Source organism: Amphiura filiformis, chromosome 20, assembly GCF_039555335.1.
Source record: "Amphiura filiformis chromosome 20, Afil_fr2py, whole genome shotgun sequence".
Classification (NCBI taxonomy): domain Eukaryota; kingdom Metazoa; phylum Echinodermata; class Ophiuroidea; order Amphilepidida; family Amphiuridae; genus Amphiura; species Amphiura filiformis.
The window spans coordinates 59,231,924-59,244,918 of record NC_092647.1 but is presented as its reverse complement, the minus strand read 5'-3'; the positions used below and the strand labels follow the sequence as shown (position 1 = coordinate 59,244,918).

At 37.7% G+C, this 12,995-nt stretch overlaps 1 protein-coding gene across 3 annotated transcripts in view; it reads right to left on the bottom strand.

Moving 5' to 3' along the window:
- Positions 1 to 2,435: 2,435 nt before the first annotated feature.
- LOC140142453 (coronin-2B-like) overlaps positions 2,436 to 12,995 on the bottom strand; it is a 116,381-nt gene continuing 105,821 nt past the window's right edge. For all 3 annotated transcript variants that reach the window (XM_072164436.1, XM_072164435.1, XM_072164433.1), the window contains exons 5-10: positions 10,125 to 10,289; positions 9,534 to 9,653; positions 8,597 to 8,701; positions 6,945 to 7,154; positions 4,698 to 5,570; positions 2,436 to 3,460 (exon numbers count right to left, since the gene is read on the bottom strand). In XM_072164436.1, the coding sequence (XP_072020537.1) occupies positions 3,332 to 3,460; positions 4,698 to 5,570; positions 6,945 to 7,154; positions 8,597 to 8,701; positions 9,534 to 9,653; positions 10,125 to 10,289 (1,602 nt within the window). In that variant the 3' untranslated portion in view covers positions 2,436 to 3,331. The remainder of the gene's footprint in view (positions 3,461 to 4,697; positions 5,571 to 6,944; positions 7,155 to 8,596; positions 8,702 to 9,533; positions 9,654 to 10,124; positions 10,290 to 12,995) is intronic.

Here is a 12,995-nt window from a genome sequence, read left to right as displayed (position 1 = left end):
ATTTAGAATAAAACCATGATGTCCCCCAGTTACCGGTACTCGATTATATGTTGACCTCTAGCTCTTAACATCCGTTCAAAATCACTTAAACTTCCTCAAATAATTGAAAGAAAAACATCCCTAGGCAGAAGCTACGACCTTATATACTCAAATATATTAAACTTTACATTTGCAGTTTCATTCACATATGCTATACAGTTCATAGAATACTACATATACAATTTAATAAGATTATTAATGACACTATTCACAGTAATAAGAGATATATCTACAGGTAATACATTACATCATAATGTATGATTGCAAACAGGGAAAGACTTGCATACATTTAATTCACATGATTTTCATCTTAATTATATTAATTTTCATAAATTTCTCTGACAAAAATATGACATGATTAAGTAAATTTATTCCATGGTTATGTGAAATATGTTGTTTTTGTGTTGTTTTTATTATTTCTCTTCACAAAATGCAAATAGTTTTCAACATTATTTTAGATTGTCTTATTTGGTCTTACTGATTGTCATGCTTGATTTGCATTAATTAAAAATTGTATAAAAGCATACGGAATGTAGCAGCTTTTTTGGCAAGATTAACTTTAATATTAATTTCTGGTTTCATCCTTAGGAAATAATTAGATCTATTTGCATTAGATAAAAAGTCTTTCATTCACATACCATCTTCCACTGAGTGGTTAAAATGTGCCCAAAATATGCTGATTTGTCATGTTTTTTGTTTTTGTTTTTTATTTTTTTCTACCCTGGGGTGCCCCAAAGCCACCCCTGGGCATGCACCTGACATGGTGTAAATAACAGAAAGTAAGTACCTGAATAGGTTTGGTCAAAGGCAGATGTGATATGCATGTCAAACTTTCTGGTGTATCTTTTTTGCAGACATTAAAAGCAAAATATTTCCCAAATCAGTATATTTCTGTAGCTTGCACTGAAGTAGAGAAGAAGAATCAGGATGTACCACCATTTTGTTTCAGGCATGGGTAAATAATTGGGTGTAACCTTTGGTGTAAAATATATTCATGAGTTAAGACACCATTGAGGAATTAAGCAGCTGCATAATCCTTCAATAGAAGATTTCTGTGCTAGGCCAATTTTGTGCATAAGAATTGGGGTACCGTATTTGCATTTTGCTTAAGAGTGCATCCGAACTAATCGGTGGTTGTGCAGACCCTAAGTACAATTTGAAATGTTCCATGATGCGACATATTTTTATGTCGTAGGTGTGACACAACGCCTCTTTATCATAAGATTCAGAATTGGTTTACTTAGTTTTGGCACCCTGTCAGCAAGCACCTGAATACCTCAGATACCCCTATAGGTCACCCCGGTCATCCGGGTACTTATTTTACATGACGCTACAGTCGGCTACACTTACACTTTTCAACCCACAATAGATCGTGCAGCTGAGCGACTACTTGAAGACTTGAAGCAGAGCTCATTCGGTTGTTTACGTTCTGTTTTGACCTTGAATCAAGCAAATTTCTCGGCCAATTTTCGGTAAAATAAAGGTTAAATACTTGGCGAAAATTGCATTTTATGTGAAGCTGAACACATGAACATGTAGAGGAGAGTCTTTATTTTTGTTGTTAGCTGGATGCCCCATGTCGAGAAGTCGAGAAATGGTAGTATTTTGGCCGATTTGAAAAGGGGCAAACCACAGAAAACTACAAATTTGACTTCTGAATCGGATTTGTTGTCAACGGAGGTCAACGGCTTGTGACGTCACTCCGGGGTCACCTATACCTGACGGCGCCATCCCAGATTCTGCTCTATTTCTGTGATAACTTCTAACATCTTGAGTCTGTGATACCATAAAATTTGGTGGAATTTTTAGGAAGATATTGAGATCCTTGATTGAGGTAGTATGACAGGTTTAACTCCGTGAACATGCCACTCTCTTTTTATAAACAATTAAGGAGAAAATCAATTTACAAATTAATAAATTATCTTCAATCTTATGATTCAAGTATTTGAATGTAATTTCAACAAATACTATGGTGTATTACTTACAAAACAAACTGTCAAAATCAAAAGGCATTATGGGGTGTATTAATCTTAATATGTAGAAAAGCATTATGGGATATGTGTAACAAAGATAAAGACACATGATGTGCAGACTGAGATATGAAAATGGGCCGCATATTTACATAAATTTATAACATCAACCATATAGTCCGTTTGCAGAAATGATGTTGGTTTTATTTTTCAAATTGTTGATGAGAAAATATAAACATCACCCAGCAGGCACAGGTTAAGACCACAACAGCTCAAGAGAGTATCCCATCATGTATTGCAGTATATCTGCATGCCCCAAAGCAAATGTATAAAAAATATAAACAAGAGCCGCTTACATATTGAGAGCTATTGATAGATTCACAATACTCTATGGGTGATATTTCTTTAAACAAAATTCTAAGCTTCCCTGATTTAAGCGAGTAATTGAAAGTTGAAGTGTGGGATTTTGTGTACATTTTCTATGGCACAATCAGTTCTATTACTGTACTCCCTTCAGCTGCTGTGGGTTAAGACTGAATAAACATTGAAACAATGTTGAAATTCAATTTCAACATTGAAGCAAGATTGATTCAAAATTGAAATGTCAACATGTATCCGCTGGGCAGGAATAACGGGTCACCGAAAGTGTCTCTACGTAGGGATGTGACATCTGTAAGTTTACCTTAGCTTTTGACTGTCTGTAAGTGTCTATCCTAGCTCAGTCATGTTAGCTCAACAGATATGGTGTTTGACTCCTGTGCATATAGACCACTTGACATCATTGTTTATCAACAAAGGCGAGGGACTGGTCTATCGATATGCTTGAACGAACCCCTACACTGTTCAATGGCTTTCTTGTACTGTATGAAATGTGGTGGGTGATTTAAAATGCACATGCCCTGAGCAAACTACGATGCGTACGCACACTGCAAGGGCAAAGAACAATGGAAATTGCCATAATTCACGCACATATACTGCCGGGCAATGACGTCACATGTCAAGTGGCCTATAATGTGTAGTAATGCAAGTTTGAGCCCCAATACTCAGCAGTCATATTATGTTATTATCATCTTGGTTTATCTGTACAAAAACTCTGGGAGGTGATCCTGGGTGCGATGGTTATTATAGATGTAGGCTGGTAGAGTTTCTGCACCTGCATCCCTGAATGATGCCAATCTGTTTTAATATAGTGCGTCTTGGGACATAGTGATAAGTGTGTTGAAGCCTGTGGGTTTGGTGTGATGTTACACCATAACAGGAAAATAACCTAACGGTTCTGTGTGCAAGACTATGTTACCATAGCAACACATAGGAATGTGAAGTTAACATGATGACGAGTTGTTAATGGATTCTATTTCCCGTTCTAGTTGTCGAATTCGTTGGTCTTTAAGCATCAACTGGGTCTTGAGCTGCTTGATTTCTTCTTGTTGGCGTAGAAACGCTTTGCGTAGCTGCAAGTATAAAGAGGAAATAGATGCAAAGATTAAAAAGACAAATTTTATACTTGGTGTTGGTAACATGTATATACCTTCCTTTTTTTTACTTCGCCAAAAAATAGGGTCTGCTAATATAGCAATAGGCCCCCTAATTTCATTTGAATGAACACAGCAGAATATGGTTGTATTTCAAAGGATAAAATGTGGGTGGGGCGAAAATACTGATCAAACCAATCAAAAGACATTATCGGAAAGCCCTGTCAAATAGAGTGAGTTGGATTTCATTCTGCGGTAGTGTACGCTAGCGTATAATTGAGCTCTGGTCACGCAGTGTATGCAGGCATTCGTCATGCTATGTTCATTGAAATGAAATCGTTACTGTAGGTCAAACTGTAATTGGACAAGTAAAAAACAATGAAACTCTTGAAATGAAAACAAACATATACAAACAGAATGAATATAGCCACAGTTGCAATATTACCTTTAAACGATGAACAAGATCACAATTTAGTAGCAGATCATTCTTATTTCTAGTCCAGTAAAGCAGTACTCACTGTGGACATTTTGGAGTCTTGCAGATTCCTTTTTCTATGCTATTGTTGTTGTGACGATGTTCTGTTTACCACTGAAGCTGGTTGCTCAGCAATACAGTTGCCAGTTCTTTTTCCAAGAAGATTGTCAAAAACATGACTGAGATTGCAGAGGCAGATAGATATAAAGTAGGCGATAGTGATCAGGAAGCAAGACACCACCATGAACAGAGATGAGGGGCAATAAAATCTCAGTTACGCTTTTGACAACAATAACAATAGTGTAGAAAAAGAAGTCTGCAAGACTTCAAACCCGGGGGGCACTCACATGTAAAGATGGTACAGGTATGTGTGGCGGTCAAGGGTCCCTTTTTCAAGCCCTCCGGCAGTTCTTCAAGACCCTCATTTGCATCATGCTCCAGTTCATTGAGCCTCAAACTCTGAAAATTTGAGCTCTTGAGCTCAAATTTGGAAACATTTGAATTTTTTTAGCTCCAAAGCCTATAATTTGTCTCAATTTTAGTTCAGACCCCCACAAAAAAGTTGAAATTTCAGTTCATCAAGCCCCTATTTAGTTCCAATATCCAATATCCGTCTAACTTTACTGTGCTTCGAAACGTCCACTGTGAGTACTGTTTTACTGGACTAGAAATAAGAATAATCTGCTATTATGTTACAATAACAGTCCTGATGAACATGTTCAGTAACATCACAATTCTTACCTGATCCATGCCCTGCATATCTTTACCCATGTCCTTTGATGTCAAGAACTCCCTTCTCACCATCTTCGTCTCCTTGACCAGTGGTATAATATCATGCGTCTCCTTCCCATCTCCGTTGGTCCTCACATCCTCAACATCCGGAGGCAGACTCTGTTGTCTAACCGGCTGTAACGCAATTCTAAACACCTCTTTACCATGCCTATTAATTGTCCGTTCAATTTCTTTATCTGATCCTGTTGATGATGTTGATGACATCCTCTCCTTCTTATCTGGAACAGCCGACATTGATAACTGTCTTTCAATTCTAGGACTTTCTGATGGTGATGATGATGTGCTACTGCGTGAAAAACGAGTTGCTATGGGCGAGTTTGGACCACTGCCTCTACCAGTTCCTTTGCTACCTTTGTTTTCAAATATAGCCATTCTAGAGGCTATAGAGTTTGTTTCAGGCTTTGAAGGCTCAGGCATAGCGGTGTCAATGTCTTTTTCATGGCGAGGCTCAATATGTCGTTTTGGCGACGGTGCTGCCATAATAGGTGAGGAACTCCTCTTTTTGATAATGGGTTCTTCGCTTTCTTGCTGTACATTAGCAACAACAGTTGCAATAGGTTTTGACGGTTTAGGACTTGATGTAGGCGTGTATTTTGGCTCTGATTTTGGGCTTGATGTAGCACTGTCTACACTGTCCTGTTTCTTTGGTTGTACTACTACTGATTTTAATGGTGCTCTAGTGTGTTTGGACACAGGTCCCCGGTTCGAACCAATGACAGTCATGACGGGTGGTTTGTCCATGCCACCAATCCATTCCTCTGCTGTCATTGCTGGCTCATTACTAGGAGTTGCTGGGTACAGATCTTCTTGGAATTTATCCGACTATAAAATAAACACACATAATTGGAGTCATTTGTTTTTTCTTGTGGCAAAATATGCTTGCTTGTCCTTAACTACTTTTCAGGATAAAAGTGAGTAGATTTGTTTTCATAAATGATAGTTAAAAGCTTATAAAAGCACTAACAAAAAAGCTTAAAAAAGTTTGAATGTAATATATTACTATTGTATCACATCATGCATTTTTTATACCAGCTTAGATATGTGAAGACTGTTTAAAAACTTCTACTATTCTGTCGGTCGGACATCCGGGCTATCTCTAGTCTCGGGCCCAAACTGCATGTGGTTCACGGTTTGTTATGAACAACAGAAACCGACTGTGAAGGAGGCTACATAGCGATGTTGTTGGAGTGATATTAAATTTCGGAAAAAAATGACACTCGACCATGGAATTTAATTTTTAGTTTGTCAGTATATAAACGGTAAATCAAGTACGTTTCTTCCACTCTGAAGACTTAAAAACGGTTGTGTGATTCCACTGACTATTTGCGGTCGAAATTTACATAACACCAATGACAGAAATCATCAACAAAAATTGAATCAGGGACTTGTTTTCACTCGGACATCATCAACCGGAAGTGACGTGACACGGACCGACAGAATAATTTAAAATAGCCCACATCTGATGGAAATCTTTTTTGAAATATTTGTTAAATTTACAATTAATTATCTATGTGCATATAGAAAAAACTGTTTTCCTGGCTTGGAACAATTGATCAATTAAATCAAATCCATACAATCTAATCCATTGATTTTAGTTGGTAACTTTTCAGTTCTGACATCAATACTTGATTGCTGAATGTTTATAATTTCCAATGTCCCCATAAATATCCAAAGCTCAACCCCCTTACACATTAACCAATACAGAAGGACTTTCAAGCTAAATAAATAACCAGAGTATAGTCTACCATATCGTTTGACATCTTTGCAGGCATTTTTCTGTTGCGACGGATGTCACATTTCGGTTCTCCGCAACACCTATCGGTTCTCCGCCTTGATAATCCACTCAGTTGATTAACTTTTTCAGGTCTTTATTTTTTCCTTCTCAATGGAATTTTTTAACAGCTGTGGAAGATTCTGGCCAAAAATTACCTGCTGCATCTCATGCATTGGAAAATCACCAGTGTAAGGCAAGATATCAGACTATTTGCTGGCGTAGTGCATGTTAGAATATGTCTGTTGCTATGTCAACTGGCTCACTTTCTTTGTTACGAACCACTGATCGAAATGATCACAGAACAAAGCATATGGCATATAATAATTCGGAACAGGTGTATGAGCCCAGGCTTGAACCAGTAACCAATGGTAACTAACATGCACTACGACAGCGAATAGGGTAGTCTTTTAAATTCTAGTTACCTTTCTAGGAACAATCATGGAAAGTGGTTCACAATATCCCTTGGTGGTGTGTAGTTTATAGAACCTCATCATTTCATTCTGTGTGATGTCTATGCCACGTTTGGGCATCACGCCAAACCCCCTCTGAGGCGATGATGTTTGGAATTCATTTAAGTAGTAGATGTATGGTTTCTCATCTAGGATTTCAAAGTACCGCATGTTGCCATCACCCTGCGATGGAAAGGAAAATACAGATGAGACTAATAAATACACTTCTTGATCAGTGAATATGGCTTAGCATAATTTGATTGGGCCTTGATGGAGGGAACTATTAGCTTTTGAAATTATGACATCCACATGGACTCCATAAAATGCAAATTTAAAATATGGTGTCTCTCAGGATCATTGTTTAGCCTACTTTAGGCCCTTTGAAAATGAGTATTTCCTATCCTAGCAAGGCTGATTCTGTCAGTCCAATCCCTCCCCATGACCATGCAACCTGAGAAAAAAAGGCCTACTGAAGTTGGATTTGACCTTTTGACCTCACCATAAAGCTACAGAGGACCTCGCAGGTATCAATCTCAGAATTTTGATGAATACGTAATTAGTATTTCTTATCCTGTCTAGGCTGATTCTATCAGTCCAGTTACCCCCCGTGACCATACAACCTGAGAAAAAAGGGCCAATTGAAGTTGAATTTGACCTCACCATAATGCTACAGAGGACCTCGCGGGTATCCATCTCAGAATTATGATGAATGCATAATACACTGAAATGTCTCATATACACAAATGTGAATATTTACAAGACGTGATTTTGATAACTTATATAGTCACGTCACAGGTGTGTAGTTCGCTATTTGATTCAAAGTCTGTAGACCCTTTTTTTCTTGGGCATGTGGTTCTCAGGAGGTGACAGTATTCAATTGGGCATGGTTTGCGAAAGAAATCAAAGATAATGGTTTTAAAAAGGGGTATACCAGTAGACTAAGGATTGTTTTGCATCTGTACACACAAATTCTGCATGGTATGAAGTGCTCAATCTCAAAAAGTGCTCAATCTCTTGCAACCTGTAAAGCTTGAAATATATAAGGGCCACATCAATTTTACTGTGCAAAAAGACCACAAAACTCACATGTAGTGCAGTAATGGACAACTTATGGATATTGTCTGGTATAATGTATCCTCTTGAATCTATATTTCCAAAGCACTTGGGACAAACTTTGTTTAGTAACCAGGGTCTTCAATGTTCACAGGCTCTGTGCTGTACTTTGATACCTACACATGTATGATGATCCAAGATATTCCACCATACGCTTGGTGCTTGCTTCGCTCGCTATTTGAGAGGCATTGTGGTTTGTGAACGGGGATAGTTCTAGCATTAGTGTTATCTATACTGAATTCAAGTAGGACAACAAGCTGAATGAAGATCAATTTCTTAATGATTTTCATAAAAATAAACAATGTTGAGAATCAAGTTGATAACAAAACAGTGAATGAATAGTCATGGAGGAAGGAATGTTAGTTGCTCTGGCTACAGGTTACGAAGTCGGACAAAAAATTTGGAGGATTAACATTATTGATAAAACCCAATTTAATGGTTTCACAATGTATATAACATACATTTTAGTGTACCAGCATCACTATGAAGACAAGTCTCTTATACACACTTACCTTTCCAGCAACGAAGGCTACCCTACTGTCACTGTCATAGTAGAGAAATAAAGCACCTGTACCAGAGTCTATTGCACGCATGCATAAAGGAGCCTGTAGACTATCCTATTAAAAACGAACATATATGGCAAAATCTGCATTATTGATGAATCTTATGCATTAAAGGGAGTGGGATGCAGAAAGTAGTGTTTATTCAATTGAAATTCCCACTATTGTTTTATCCATTTAACTAAACATACTGTAATATACTTCTAAATATTAGTACACTGATCTTATAGGAAATGGGTCAAGGAAGCCAATAATCGCATTTATACTTTTATAGGTCTTGCAGTTCTTGAGTTAAGGCCATGTTCCCCTCTGGAGAAGTTACATCCTTACATTAGCTTTAGGATCTCTTTAATATAACCCATACCATCCCCTCTTGTGTGCCAGCTTCATTTGTCTCAATATTTGAGTGCAAGCACTGCCAGGTCATGCTCCTCTCCAACCCGCCATAAGGAAAAAATATATGTTCAATGCTTTGAGTGGCATGTTTACATACATCTTTTTGCAAATTAATGCTTCCCATGCAAACCTCTTCAGGGAACCCAATCATAATTTCACTTTTTATTGGAACTATTGTAACTAGTCTGTATACCTTCTTCGTCAGTAATTTAGATATTGTATTTTATTGTATCGCTTAATGTAATGATGAGAAGTATATAAAGTATATATTTTCAGAAGGGAAATGATGCAAGGAATCCAACTACCATAACAGATTCCTGCAAAAATGAACAGTTTTCGAGAAAATCTCACAATTTGATTTACTGACTCGAGGAAGGTGTATATATAATTCAGGCTAGCTGTTATCTAGCACCACCAAGATTTGGCAAAAATCTAAATCTAAATCTTCTTGATTTATAATGTTACAACAGAATACAGTGCAAGCTCCTATTACCTTGTTCCATAAGGCAATCTGTCTTTCCCCAGATCTTGTCAACCCCACTGAGATGATGAAATTAGAGTCTCCTGCAAACACCAGTTTAGAACTCTTACTTCCTGTGTGACACTGACCAACCTGAAACAAAAACAGCAAAATGTTTTTATAGTTTGAAGGAAATGATAATTCTACTCATCAAACAATCACACTGAAATGTAATCTGTGTTTCTCAAAGATACAATAACAGTAACTGCATGCCTCAACTGAAATTAGCTGACTTTGCAAAATGCATTGTAATTTTTTACTCAAAATGGGCTGTTCTATCCACACACTGCAGCTCTGCCATATTAAATCAAGTTGAACTATGTGGTCAACCATGATGCAACATTTTGTTGCTTTTTAAGTTAAAATCCAGCTGAAAATGGGACCCTTCTGATATCCAGTTGGATTTTACACAATTTGGCTCCCACTCTGGACATTGGAATTCCATAATCTTCCACACCTTTTCCACTATTTTTGGATGGAAATTGTTGGATCTGATTAGTTTTACCTGAGGCAGCCATTGCATGAAGCATAAATTGTGCATACACTATCATTACTGAAACCTACCTGTAATAGCTCCCCTGTGCGTGGGTTTATTACTCGCATCTTCTTATCTTTACATGTGGTAGCTAATAGATTGCCTTGCCAGTTGAATGATAATGAGAAGACGGGTTGTGGATGACAGTCAATAACGCATACCTCCTCACCCGAAGCTATATTCCAAACGATAACCTGAAATATAGAAAGTGGTGAAAACTCATTTAAGCAGTTATAGATAGATAGATAGATATAGAAATCTTTCTTTATTGAGGGTTAAACAGCTTCAGTGAAAAGCACTGTTTTCCAAGCAGGCCCTCATATTAAGTAAGTTGGGTTTTTAACTTTGTTTATATATTTTGTGTTACTCCCCCATTGGATGTTGTGTCATATTTTCCCTGTTTTTAATTTTATCCATTGCTTGTGTGACACTGTTGTATCCTTTTGGATTCGTCCTTTGGTTCCCTGCTGGTCTGTTGGAACAGATTTTCCCTGTTTTTATATACAAATAAATATCATACATATCTAAAAATTTACACAAAATGCACAATTTAAAAGGATCAAAAGTCACTTGGAATCAGTGTTCGAAATAAGCACTTAAATCCTCTTGTCCTCTTGTCCAAAAATCACTGGGGACAACCATATTGAGCTATGTACTTATCCCCTGGACAATCACTATATTCTACCTCCAAAAGTATGACACATTTTGGGGACAACCAAAATGTATTTAGGACAAGCAGAATTCATGCTTTAGTTATCCTCGGGATAACCTCCATATTTTCCTTATTTCGGACACTGCTTGGAATACAATAAAAAGGTTATGTGATAATAATGAAATAGGTTGTAAATACAATGTACACAAGAATTAACATTTCAAACAGGAGTTTGGTAAACTTTTGATTTGAATTGGCCTATTGAAATATTCTCCAACTCTGCAAAAATCAAACAATTTGCCCCCAAATATGGCATTTTTGCAAAAACATATTAAGATTTTTTATTCTGACAGGGGGTGGACAAAGCCGAAGTTATTTTGGGTGGGGAGAGGGCAAAGCCCATGTGTTTTTTGGGAGGTAGTGCAAACCCCTATGGTGCCACTGTTGTTCACCACAATCTCCTAATTGATAGTACATTAACCCTATTAAACTCTCCATGTGCTGTTTGACTAATTATGGAATGGAAAGAAGGAATGAATAAAGAAAGAAGGTGTTTATGACCACAGATATCATCACATCACATCGGATGCATGCATGCGCAGTGGCTTTCAGCTGTAGTATTTTGTAGTAAGCGGTGTAGTTAGGCTTAATCATTGCCTATACAAGGGGAAAAACATCTTTACTAATAAAATAATGAGCTCTGTCTGTCTGTCTGTCCGATCAATCCAATATTTCGGATATAGATAGGTATCGGGCATTCCACGTTTATGGGGTGGTTTAGAAGGTCATCGGAGGTCAAGGTCAAAGGTCATGGATTTCAAACTTCGTCCGATCGGGCCCAAACTTGGTGGGTGGAATCCTTGATACGAGGGGAATATATGCCCGAAATAAAATTGAGGTCAACCGAGTTCAAAGGTCATTACGGAGGGGTCAAATTTCAAACTTTGTCCGATCGGGCTCAAACTTGGTGGGTGGAATCCTTCGTATGAGGGGAGCATGAAAAACATTATATAGAGGTCATCCGAGGTCAAAGGTCATGGATTTCAAACTTTGTCCTATCGGGCTCAAACTTGGTGGGTGGAATCCTTGATACGAGGGAATATATGCATAAAACAAAATTGAGGTCAACCGAGGTCAAAGGTCATGTGGGGGCTAGATTTAAACTTTGCCCTATTGGGCTTAAACTTGATAGGTGGAATCCTTTGTATGAGGGGAGCATGAAAAAAATTACACTGAGGTCATCAGAGGTCAAAGGTCATCTGGAGTCAAACAGTATCGCTGTCATGCCAGTGCTCTCACAGCATCAGGGCTCTCACAGCTGCAGGTGCACTAGTGTTATTAAAGAAAATGTGAGAGTACATACACAATATTCTGCTTGCACAGCTTGATCAAACTAATCAAAGAGTTCAGTTAAAATTGTATTTTATGCCCCTGGTACTATTATTATTACCGAAACTTTTTATTCATGAATAAATGTAAATGAATATTTTCACAACCTTCATTGAATGTTTTTGCAAAAACAAAGGAACAATCAAACCATAAAAGCAATCATATTACATTCTCCCACACCTCCGAAAATTAACCTATCGACTGCTCAGTGCCCAAAGTGGAACAAGTACAATAGCTGCCATGTGTAGCTGCCCTGTGTAGATAAGTACATTACTGTGTGTAAATTGCCAAATGTTCACAGGGCAGCTATTGCACTTACCCACTTCTGGCACTGAGCAGTCGCTATGTACTACACTGTAGATCAATGCATGCTCATCTGTCAGGACACAGTTCTAACCCCAATACATTTTTACATTCATTGAATGACCTTTGAAAATTTGGGTACAAAAACTCTGCAACTTGAGGTCAAATTTTGCACTATGATTGTTTACATGAGGTTATTGGAGTATGCCACTGGGATGAGGCCATTGTGGTCCATAGTGCGATGGCGCTTTTGTTTCAGGCCCTTCAGGGTGTTTTAATATCTAACAAGTATGATTTCAAAAATAAAATTGTGATTTGATATTAGGCTGTTTATCATTCATGGCAAAATGTTGATGTTATGCACCATGCTGTTGATTTGGTAAGCTTTGAACCACCAACTTCATTGATTGGTTGTTTTTCTATAACATAATCATTCTGAAGACAAAAGAGCGGAGCGGGGAGTGGAGTAAAAATAAATTAATTTCCAGTAGTCCTTTACCAGAAGGTCCTTGACAAGGTGAGGAAAATAAGACTCAGCTATTAAATGAGGGAATAT